The following is a 12,290-nucleotide window of genomic DNA, read 5'->3' as shown; positions in this document are numbered from 1 at the left end:
CCAACAGCACCATGTGTTGGTGTGTGAAGCCTCCTGGACCAAGCTCCTGCCAGGAAAACCAACTGGGAAAACTCCACAGAGCAGAAACCATGCCCTGCCATTGCAGTAAATCAGATTTTTCATGTTTTTCAGGATGTTTTTTCACCTTAATTGCTTAGCCAGTGAAAACTTTTGCCAGCATAAGAACGCAGCTTCTCTGGCTGAACTTTGTGGGGGTTATTTTTGAAAAGGAGCAGCCATATGGGCTGAAATTGCACAGTAGTTAGATGAAAGAACGCAGCACCCAGCTATTTTACAGGTTTGGTGGCAATAGTCTTCCTTCTCATCCACAGCCACAAGGCTTAGGGGTTTGGGATCTTCTTGGAGTACAGGGGCCACACAGTGCCACTGCTTTCTTACAGTGAGTGAAATAAATTGGTTTTGAGATGTTGTAAAACATAAAACTTGCACAATAGGAAGTCTTACAATTATTGCCAAACAGAGTAAGTGAGATGCCACAAAGTTAAAATATTTCATTTTACTTTAAATGTGTGTTCTAAAAAAGAGCTTTGTCAGGCTGGGAGGGAGGGTCCAGCCACCCTTTCTCTCCCCAAGGAACCAAGACTGAAGGGATGATCTCTGCTGATTTTGTCAGGCTGTTTCTTTACTCCTTGATCCATAGTGACTAGACCTGCTGTCAGTTTAACATCTTGAGTGTGTATCTGGAAAAAGAAAAAACATGTTGAACATTTTGCTTTCAGGTTTTTACCAGCTTTGCTGACTGCAGTGCTGACTAACCACCTGGCCTGGGTCCCCACTGTCATGCCCAATGGCCAGCCACCAATAAGAATCTTCCTGGAGAAGCATTCTTCCCAGAGTGTGGACATGCTGGCCAAAACTCATCCCTACAACCCACTGTGGGCTCAGCTTGGTAGGTGGCAAATACCTCTGAACCCCCAGCAGCTTTACAGAAATGGGTGTGCACGAGGTGGGGTTTATGATGCTGCTTACTCCCCTCCCAGGTTATTTATTTTCAATACAAAATGAGACAAAAATATGTTTCAAGCTTAGAGGTGGTCACTGTAGTTTTTTATGCTCTTTTTAAGGCAATATCCAATAAAAAGTGTTTGCCAAAAAGTAAAGTCCTCTTTAGTCCTCTGTGTTTGGTCCCTTAAGGTCCCCTGCTCTGGTGCTGGTGGAGGATTCCAGGCCTCCTCTGGTCCTCCTGTAAGGAAACTCTGCTTTTCTTTCCTATGTTTTGGGATGCCACTCTCACTAAACCTCATTCTGGAATGGGAAAATCAAGAAATCTCATCTTTTGATCAGAAATGAACATACTTTTAATACAACAGAGTGAAGCAGAACAGGAAGTCAAAACTTGGCAACCCCCAGGGAGGGTCTCAGAGCCCAGTCAGTGGTGTAGCTGGTCATACTGTCTGATAATTGCCCAGTAGAGAAGAGCAGGGCAGGTCAGATTGTCCTGCTCTGCACACAAACTCAGTCATAGAATTTGATTAGGGAAGGTAAGGAAGGTTTTATGAGGTTGTCCTATTATTGTCCAGGTAGGAATGGCCAGCACATTGGCAAGAAAACTTGATTTCAGGCCTCATGTGGCTTGAGGGACCCACTGTGGTGAGGGTGGCCTTCAAGGGACCTTGTCCCCTCAGCCCTGCAGTCATGCAGTGCCCTCATGCCTCCTGAGCACACTTGCCCTGGTGACTCGAGTACAGCCAGAACACCCCATCCAACCACAGCAGAACTCAAGGAGGGAAAGAGGAGGTTGGCTTCAGCCATGCACCTGTCATGGTCACTTTTTGTGCTCATTCCCGGCATAGGTTTCTTTCTTTTACAGCTTTCTTTTGTGGGTAAAAGTCCAGCCCACTTTCCAGACTCTCCAAGGTAATTTGGCACAGATGCCTCCTCTCTCCCATGGCTGTATAAGGATCCCAGGAGATGAGCCTCCAAAGCTCGACTGAGGAGGAGTGAATGCTCCCTAATGTGTGAGATCAGATGTCCCCCTGACCAGTGGCTCATCTTACAGATCATACCAACAGCATCTTTGGGATTCTCTTACTGAAAACAAAATATAGCATAGCTGTTTTAACTCTACTGCTTTAGTATTTCTCTCTTATAGACCTGCTCTTTGAAAACCAGCCCAACAGCTGGCTGTTAGAAGAATAAATTACTGCAAAGATGCCAAATAATTGTGTGTTAAATTTCCTGTCCTAGGTGACCTGTATGGGGCCATAGGATCACCTGTGAGACTAGCGAAAACAGTCGTGGTTGGCAAAAGACATGACCTGGTGCAGAGGTTGCTTTATTTCCTCACTTACTTCATCAGATGCTCTGAACTTCAAGAGACACACCTTCTGGAAAACGGGGAAGATGAGGCCATCGTCATGCCTGGCACTGTTATCACTACCACGCTGGAGAAAGGAGAAGTGGAAGAGTCTGAGTACGTGCTTGTCACGATGCACAAGAACAGGGGCAACTTGCTCCCTGAGTCGGAAGAGATGAGAGCTCCCAACTGCAGCTGTAAATACTGCAAATGTCCCATTTCCCTTGCACAGAACATAGAAGGTGTTGCACAGCAAGAGAGAGAAGACATGCAAAGCACTCCTAAGGTAGAACTGGAATCTTCTTCAGATGAGAACAGAACCATCATTCCTGAGGATGGCCAGGAAGATGCCGTGGATGTGACACAACATAGGCCCTGCCTGGATACCAAACTAGAGACTGTGGTGTGCACAGGGTCAGCTTCACCCGAGAAATGCGTAGGGACAGAATCTTGTTTGGAGCCAGGAGGCAGCACGTGGAGGAGCGAGGATGCGCTGGAGGCGGGCAGCCAGGCGGGAGGGGGCACAAGGACACCCGGCATTGCTGTGGAGAAGAAGCCTCCTGATAAGCTCTTCAGGGACACGTTCCCATGCAGCGCTGCCGAGGCTCAGACAAAGGTGACTTTCCTCATCGGAGATTCCATGTCACCTGACTCAGACATTGAACTGAGAAGTCAGGCAGTAGTGGAACAAATTACCAGGCATCACAGCCCGCCAGCAGCGGAGGCAGGAGTGTCTGCTGATCAGAACTGTGAAGCTAAACAAACTGTTGAGGACCAAAATAGAGACTGTGGGACAGCTGAACCCTTTCCTCAAGTTGCTAGTGAGCATCAGAGCTGGAACTCAAACCCATACAGTGCTGAGAGCATGAGTCTATTTGATGAATATTTCACTGATGACAGTTCAGTTGAAACCCAGACTACTGATGATATTCCAGGGCAAGCAGCTGCGAACCTTCTTGCTCACAACAGTAGTTTAGAATTTTCTAAAAAGCTCTGTACAAAGGCTTGCAAACCACCTAGTGAATATTGTAAATTTATGGACTCTGTTCGACAAGAGACCTACAAAAACTGCTTTAATGAGCAGGACCAAAGAGAGAAAATCTCTATTCGCGTCCCCCATGGGGACAGGGAAAACATAGAGAAAAAAGTGGCCCCGGGAATTGATTGGGACATTCCAAGAAATGAGAGTTCAGACAGTGCCCTGGGTGACAGCGAGAGTGAGGATACAGGCCATGATCTAACTAGACTGGGCAGTAACTATTATGGACGAGAGCAAGAAGACTGGGCAGAGGAATATGAGATTCCCTTCCCTGGGTAAGTACTGTTCAGCAATAACAGAGCCTGAAAAAGATGGAGCCTCTTCTCTTGTCACGTATTTGGAGGACTGTAGCCTAACTTGGCATCAGGGGTTGGAAAAGTGTCTCTTGAGCTTGCTGGTTGTTGAGGAATATTGAGAGATCAGTTGTCTGGAAAAAAATACTAATGGTGTATTGTGATCTTGGCTTGTATTCTCTGCTTCCATGATAAGCATGACTGCAAAAGCTGACTGTAAACTTTTTTAAAAGTGCTTGACTTCAAGTTAGAAGATATATGAAAAAAGTATAAATGCACCCTATGTAAGGTGAATTTGTTGTCTACTATTGTACATCTCTTTGATATGCCTTTCTTGCAGGTCAAAATTAGTTGAAGTCAACTCTGTCCAGCCCAGTATTGCCAATTTTGGAAGATCCTTACTAGGAGGCTACTGTTCCTCTTACGTCCCTGACTTTGTTTTGCACGGAATAGGAAGTGATGAAAAGCTGAGGCACTGTTTGGTGTCTGATTTGTCTCATGCTGTGCAGGTAATTAAGCTATATTTGGTAAATGTATTTCTCACAGTAGGGAAAGATAAATGTTTGTGAAGGTACAAACCTGCTGGAAATGGAAATATTTCCTGTCACAGCTCCTGTCAGATTTCTCTAGTCCCAGGTCACCAATTTTTCTCCTCTCTCAATTAATGTATCTGTAAAACATGGATATTTCACTGCAGTTCTGGAGCATGAAAGATGAGATTCCTGCTGAAACCAGCTGGGAGGCTTGTGCCCTGGGAAGATGGATCTCAGTGCTAAGCTGTATCACTGTCTCCTGTAGCTTGGCAGCTGATGGTTGTGTCCCCACAGGATGGAATGATGTTAAAAAAGCCCATATTCTGAGGCTGTGCCTCTCTCCCTGGGCACAGAGTCCTTCTGCAATGGTGCAGAAGCTCTCATTGCTCCCTCCTCTGTCCCTGCTCGTCTGACCAATGTGCTGCTGCTTGTGCAGCCGAATGTGTTCTCCATCACAAATGCTCAGTATTTTGGAGACATACTTTAGGATGGTAGTCCATGTGTTCAATAGCACTGTCCTCATTGGAAAAGGAGAAACCAATGTCTGAAGGGAACTCGTGTTTCTGACGTGTTGGAGATCATCTCTCCTCCACAGCAGTTTTTCCCTAGATGAACTGGGGCATGACTAGGAAGTGTGGTATTTCCTCCTTCTTTTACCAGGAAAGAAATAGAGAGCAGGCTGTCACTGAAAGTGTGACATCTGCTCCCATCTAGTTTACTCCCCAGAGAATAAGGAAAAACAGACTGCTGAGCGGCCACTTTCCTGAGACCTTCCAAAAAATCCCCTTTTCCCTACTTCTCATATCAACAGTGTGCATTAGACCTGCAGCCCTTCTCTGCATGCCCTTGCTGGCTCCTTGGAAGCAGATAATTGCTAACAGTTCAGCCCAGAAAATTTATTAGGGAAGGACAGTGGTTTTCCAGATACTCCCCTTTTGAACCCTTTTTCATGGCTTTGGAGATGTGGAACACCAGCAGGGGGGAATGGCAAGGTACAGGCTTGGTTCGTAACTCCCTCTGCTGGCCTCCCGTGAAGGAAAACCTGTGACAGCTGGGAATAATCTGACCTCATTAACACACTAAACAGCAAGTTGGATTTCTGGTGCTTTCGGTTTTAGGAGTTTAAAATAAACTTTGGTATTTGATATAAAGAAATCTAACATATCTAAAGATGTAACTGTCAGCCAGTGACATGCTTTTACGCCTGTAAGAAAAGATAAAATAGCCACTATCCTTCTAACACTGTGCCTTGCTCACAAAACCCTGCTGGTTTTAATGGATGGCATGCAATGTGGGCAGATGTATTTTAGGTGAAACAGTGTCTGGGATGCTATCCTCCTATCCAGCAATGCTCTCCTAATATCCAGGATGGATATTTCTGTGAAAAGTTTTGTGAAAAGACTGCTGTCATTTGTCATTCTTGGGGTTCTGCTCTTCAATTTTTGTTCCTAGCACCCTGTTCTGGACGAGCCCATTGCAGAAGCTGTCTGCATTATTGCAGACACGGACAAATGGACGGTGCAAGTGGCCAGTAGCCAGAGGCGAATGATTGAGAATAAACTAGGAAAAGAAGTGTTAGTCTCCAGTCTCGTCTCCAACCTGCTTCATTCCACTCTTCAGCTTTACAAGCATAATTTATCTCCAAACTTTGTAAGTCTAAATGGAAATCATGAGGGCAATGGTTTTGAAGCACCTTTTAACTTCTCAGGTTAGAGATATGTAAGGCTCTCCCTAGTGTTTCTATTCCTAGCCCGTGCAACTTCTGGTGTAGCTGTTTGTGATGCCTATTGAAATGCCACTCTAATCAAAACAGCGCCTCATTAATTTTGATTTAACATGTAATCAAAGGCTTCTGCTCAAAAATGAAAGTTGTGCCAGTGAGTATCTCACCTAGACACGGCCACAGAACAGTCAACAGGGGTATGGGATCTGTGCTTTCTGGTCTGGTTCTGTCTTCTCCCTGACACAAGTCCTTTTGCTTTTTTTAGTGTGTGATGCACCTGGAAGATCGGCTGCAGGAGCTCTACTTCAAAAGCAAGATGCTGTCCGAGTATCTCAAGGGCCAGATGAGAGTCCATGTCAAGGAGCTGGGCGTGGTGCTGGGGTATGGTCACAAACTTCTCCCAGCAGTGCTATCCTGGGTGTCCTGGTGCCACACCCTCCGCCTGGGCTTGTTCCTAAGCACAGTGAAATGGATTCCTAAATGGGACCGGAACTCCTAAGTTACCCATGGCTTCAGGCTTCTCCTTAGGCATTGCTCAATCACAAGGATCCCCCAGACTTTCTGTCTTCCCTGCGGGCAGGAAGATGGGCTCAGCACTCCGGAGCTTATCAAACTCCCTTCTTAGTTGGTCAGTCGTCACTGAACAGCATGGGGCACCTGATTCCTCCAGGTTGACTTTCCCTACATGGCAGGAAACACTCTCTGTGTCATGTAAGGCACATAATACGTCTCTATGGGTGTGGGGCATGAGCAGAGGAGCTATTTAAGGGTTGTTTATAGGAAGGCTCTGAGTATGTTTTCCTGCAGAGGAGTGCAGCATGAGCAGGAAGGCACACAGAGCATGTGTGGGGCTGGACATGGCAGCTTCAGCTGGTCCTCCGCTCCCTTTACTCTGAAGTTAGGCAGAAATTTTCCTTCCCCCATCTGCTTCCTCACCAGTTTGTTGGCCCTGTTAAAAACCCACCAGACAGGTGGGAGCTCAGACAGTGCTGACACTGTGGGAGCAGGCACATCTGGAGGGGTGGGAGGAGCAATCTGGCAGCTGCAGTGCGTAGCCCATTGCCCAAGTGCAAGTGCTGGGGCTCGAGCAGGCGGTGTGGGTTCTGACACGTGTTCAGCCCAGTGACATTTCAGGCTGGATTAAACATGACTCTTCTGCTTCCTTTCAGGATTGAATCCAGCGACCTCCCCTTGCTGGCAGCTGTAGCGAGCACTCACTCTCCGTACGTTGCCCAGATCCTACTTTAAAATGCCAGAGGCCACAGACTTTGACTTTTTGCTTCTCTGGAAACAAAGTGGAAGACAACTTGTTCTGGCTCCTTTCTCTTTGCAGCAAGTAAAACAAACTGCTTGTTGAGCTTGCAGCACCTCCATATATGACTGCATGGTGTGCAAACAGTTGGAGACTTCTCCTCTCCCACTTAGCGATTTATAAAAAAGGATAAAGAAAGGAGAAAGCAAAACTGAGTAAGCCCAAGATTTCCACCACAGAAAAGTGGAGATTTTGGCAAAGCTGAAGAGATGCATTTTTTTAGCAGTTTCTGCCACAATAGCTGACTGTGACTTATACTGGGGAATGGAGGAAGAACTGCTCTGAGAAGTACGTGATGCCATCACCCCTTATAAACTGAACAAGAGAGCAAGCTGCCTTCAGCCAGGCTGCAGCTGATGAGGATCACATTAGTATCTGTAATTCTCAAGCTGCAATGATTTGTAAACAACTTCTACTTTTTCACATCATAGTCCAATTCTGAATACTTCCCAGAGGAAGAACGGGGCAGAGGCCTGTTTTTTTTTCTCTAAGAAGCTTATTAATGACAGTCAGCTACAGAATTTATATATGATCTTTCTCCTGGGAAGAGGAAATAGTGGGGGACAGAGGGCAACAGGGAGAACGGAGGAAGAGGCCAACAGACAAACTAGCGATGGAGGTTCTTGGCTGGATGCTGTAACCAGTATTAAATGTTTATAATGTTTAAATGTTGCTTTATACTAAATGATGCTTTTCTTCATCAACATAATCAAAATGTTAAAAACAAAAATAATCTAAAGAGAACGTTGGCTGAAATTTCCCCATGGGTTCCCCAGAATGACATGACAATTACCTCTAACTTTTTTATGATATATAAAATCTTGGACCATCATATTCTTTTTACAGCAGTCAGCTATTGAAATAATGAACTAGAAATAATTGTACCAAAGCATTGGGGACAGAACGAGTAGACTATTACCCTTAATTGCTCAGGTAACAAATTGATACATTTTTTAAAACCGTTCTACAAAAACAAAAAATGAACATTGATTACACCATAGTGTAGTAATATCCAAATTATTTTTTGACAAATATACCCTTGCTGCAGATGACTCTAATCCCTTTTCTACTCACTTGTGTAATTACCAGCAGGAAATGTTGTTTATTTTATTCTCAGCATTTCTCTTTTACTCAGCCATCACTGGTTTGTCATTGTATATACAATAGCTGTATGAGTAGCTGATGGACCCAACCTGGTGTAAGTAATGTAAATAGACAGTGGGAGGTGGATTATGTTTTTCGAAGGCTCTACTACCTCAGTTTAACTGGACACTTCATTCTAGGCTTTGCTTTCCATATTTGTCCTAGCAGCCAATTAATGTTGCTGATTTTTACCTTCTGTTTTCATCGGTTAGGTTTAGCATATTGAAATTCATGGATTATCCACACAAGTAGGAGACATGTATTCACTTGGTCGCTAAACTCTGTAAAATTTCTATAAATACATCATTCTGTAATCATTGTTTCAATAGTACTGCACGCCTACTATTGTTGTTTGCAGGGTTACTTTAAGTACAAATCTATTTTAACCATTTGATAAACTTGAAAACAATAGGAGAGATCCCTGCCCCACCTCTGTCAGTGACAGAACTCTCCTCCCTTCCTTCTCTTGGGCCAGGATTCACCTGGAGTAGTTTTTCAGTACTACCTAAAATCTGTCACCTAAATGTTCCAGGGAGACCTGCGTGGCAAACCCACCCCTCCCTTCCATGTAGGACTGAGTCTACATCAGGAAGTGACCCCAACATTCATACAGGCAGTGTCATTGGAAACTCAGTGTGTATAAAATCTAATGCTGACTGCTGCAGGGGAAAACATTGTGTTTAATCTGTGATCCAAGGATTTGTTTCTCCCATTTTTCCTTTCTTGCCACACAATTATATTACATCTGGCTTTTGGAATGAGCACAAAACAGGGGCCCAGTTGTGTAAACACATTTCTAATGAAATATAGGATTGCACTCAGAACGTGGATGTTTAACTCTTTGCTAGGATATCTGGCATGGGCAATAGTTGGATACCATGTTGTGCACAGACTGGCAGTGGTGACCTGGCAGTGTCTGTGCTGCTGGGGCTGGCAGAGGAGGGTTCCTTCCTGTGCCTTGGGAGGTTCTGTGGGTAAGTTCATCCACAGCAAGTGCCCAGAGAGCTGGGCAGCTGCACCCTCACCCTGGCGTCCCCCAGGACTGTGCTCACAGTGATCCTTACAGGAGAATACTGGTCCTCATTTGAGCCTTTATTGTGCAAATCATTTGGGCCACTTTGAAATGGGTTTGACTCTCCAGAAAGGCCCTTGCATGGCCTGCAGTGATTACTGATGTGAGAGGAGAAGGAGGTGGCTGTTGAGTGGCACCTTCTCTGCTGCCCTCTGCCCAGCACCAGCCAGTAATGGCATTTAGGGTGTGCTCAGTCAGTCCCAGAGGGAGCAGCCACGGATGCAGCTTCCTCATCATCCTCCCACAGTGCCAGTCCCTCCTGGCATGGCAGCAGACTCTCCACCTCTCAGCAGTGTTGTGGGCAGAACACAACCAAAACCCTTGTGTGATGGGAAGTTTTCCTGTGAGTGAACATTTTGGGTACGTGAACAATGTGGTACATATGTCTGTTTGTTAAATACAAAAAGGGATTTTTACAGGATATAGAACTGACTTTTTAAAATATATCACTATTCTTTTATGTGAATAGAAAACTAATGTTTGATTTCTTTTTTCCACTACTCCCAATCTCCATTATTAACATGTCTTAATTTTCTGGCTGAAACCTAATTATACTAGGCACACAAATTAGCAAATTTGATTTTGTTGCAATTGGCAAACACTGGGCTGCTAAGAACAAAAAACTGTTTAAAAGAACAGATTTTACACCTTGCATATGTTTTCCCTATTAGTTCTTAGAAATGTTTTATGACAATTTTTTGCTTTCTCTAAATTATTTAGATGGTGGTACTTGTAAAATGCTGGGTAAAATGTACATACTTGTTATCTCTTCTGTTTTTGTATCTATTTCCCAAGATGTGCACTTGTATTATAATAACCATTCCCAATTTTAGGGGAAATTTGTGCAATAAATACAGTATGTCAGTTTAGTTCTGATACCTTATGTGTCCCTTTTTTGACATGTGCTATGAGTCCGTGGGTGAGTGAACCATCTTACATTTGACACCCGTCTCCTTTCAGCTCCCCTTTTGGGGGCATTGATTTTGGCACTTGGCAGTGCTGCAGCCATTTTGATTTGGGATCTCGTAAGGAATTAAGTGTTTCAAATAGGAATTTGTGATTGAACTTGCTGTCCCTTCAGCTGTGAATGTTGTTGGCCCCCAGAAGGCAACAGTGAGATGGGAGGGAGGTCCTGATGCTCTGTACCGATGCTTGACTTTGTGTGAGGTGAACAAACATAAGCCAGAAAGCCATTGTCTTCCACTGGTTCACACATTCATTCCTGAAGTGACCTGCAAGGAAGTCTGTCACAGAGGTGTTTGCCATTGTGCTTGTCACTGCATTTGTGCCCATCTGCCTGAGTACAATCCCTTCTCTCTCTGGGCTGCTGCACAGGAATGAAGGTTATTGAGGAGTCATCGTAAGGTTTTAAATCCAACTTCAATTTGTGATAGCAGTGCTGCCAAGAAAAGTGAAGTAATAATCATACAACAGGAAAAACAATTAGGAAGATGTAACAGAGTGTATAAATGAGGCTTTAAAGCATCTGGGTTAAATAAGGTCCTGTGTTCCCAAAGAATGGAAAAAGGACAAGCAGAAGATGAAAGCCTTTGCCCGAAGCAGCTGCATCTTCTATTTTTGATAAATGCTACATGCTTTCCTGCCCTGGTACATACCTGCCCCAGGTGCCCTTGCCACATGCAAGGTGCAGGATGAGCCGGGGGACTCATGAGCTGAGGTTGGTGTCCCCAAGCCCTGTCTTGCAGTGATCAGCTGCGGGGCAGGGAACACTGTGGGTCCCACATTCAGCACAGCCAGACAGCACCGGAGCCTTCTAGGATTTCGACTTGCACCTGCCAAGTCATTTAAAAGGATGCCCATCATGGGAGTATTTGGAAGAATGGAATTTGTCCTCTCTCAGAGGAATGAAGGCCACAACAACTGACTCTTGGGTACTTAAACTGGTCCTGTGACACCACCGTGAGGTTTCCCTGTGCGCAGGGATGAATTGCTCTGCCTGCCTTCTCTGCTGGCATCCCAAGTAACACTGTGTCAGTGGCTCAGTGCTCCGTGTGGGTGAGTCAACAAAAGCAATTAACACGGGATCCCTTGCTTTTTAAAACTGATAACACGGGGTTTTTGCTGGCCTGGTGTACTGTTCCATGATGGATTCACAAGGCAGAGCCTGCAGTCCCGCAGCAGCACTAAAGGTGTCAAGCAGGCAGCTCCAGCAGAGTCTGCAGCAGGAGATGCTTGGTTTTAGCTGGGAGTTCTGCCATGGAACACTGAGATGTGCACTGTCAGACCTCCTGCAGAGCTTCTTGGGCTGAGTGCACCTGACAGAGGGCAGAGAATTTTGTGTTACCAGAGTAGATGGTCATGAGGTGTCCTCCTGATGGGGATGGCAAAGAGTAGCTGGAGTCATGTGTCTCTGTGGGTGTTTGGCAGCAATGATGTGAGCAGTAAATTCAGCAGCGTAATCACTTCAGCATCCAGAAAATGCTGATGTTAATGCACAGAATTGATTTCCTTTTTAACTTTCCAGCTAGACTGGGACATAGTACTTGCTAGGCAGTATTTTTAATGTATTGTTGCTCCTTTTCTGTAATTCCCTTAATTTTCCTGAAACAAAAACAAAAGCTAATTCACTTAGCTGAAGCAAAGACAGGAAGGAAGCCACAGGCACCCGAGTACCATGGCGTCTCTCATCTCCCACATTATTCCCAGGGGTCTGCAGAAGAGGATATGATTATTTTCTGCGTGGCTTAGAGCAGAGTAACCACAGGATAATTTCTGGATCCAGGGGTGGGAAGCAGCTTGATGTCTTGGCTGCACAAAAGCACAGAGCTCTTAACAGCTCTTTGCTGAGCTGCTGTTGCTTTCTTCTCTCTTAAACATTTATTAAAAAATAGTGGCCT

The 12,290-nt window shown here is 45.0% G+C and overlaps 1 protein-coding gene across 4 annotated transcripts in view; it reads left to right on the top strand.

Annotated features, from left to right (window-relative positions):
- Window positions 1–10,301, top strand: part of FNIP1 (folliculin interacting protein 1) — a 64,717-nt gene extending 54,416 nt beyond the window's left edge. For 3 of the 4 annotated variants that reach the window (XM_059860375.1, XM_059860377.1, XM_059860376.1), the window contains 6 exons: window positions 741–910; window positions 2,209–3,631; window positions 3,990–4,158; window positions 5,635–5,832; window positions 6,171–6,286; window positions 7,075–10,301. In XM_059860375.1, coding sequence (XP_059716358.1) covers window positions 741–910; window positions 2,209–3,631; window positions 3,990–4,158; window positions 5,635–5,832; window positions 6,171–6,286; window positions 7,075–7,153 — 2,155 coding nt within the window. In that variant the 3' untranslated portion in view covers window positions 7,154–10,301. The remainder of the gene's footprint in view (window positions 1–740; window positions 911–2,208; window positions 3,632–3,989; window positions 4,159–5,634; window positions 5,833–6,170; window positions 6,287–7,074) is intronic. The other variant, XM_059860378.1, reaches the window with a different exon arrangement.
- Window positions 10,302–12,290: the final 1,989 nt, after the last annotated feature.

This window comes from Haemorhous mexicanus, chromosome 15 (genome assembly GCF_027477595.1).
Source record: "Haemorhous mexicanus isolate bHaeMex1 chromosome 15, bHaeMex1.pri, whole genome shotgun sequence".
NCBI classification, from domain to species: domain Eukaryota; kingdom Metazoa; phylum Chordata; class Aves; order Passeriformes; family Fringillidae; genus Haemorhous; species Haemorhous mexicanus.
This window is presented reverse-complemented; position numbering and strand designations above follow the sequence as displayed.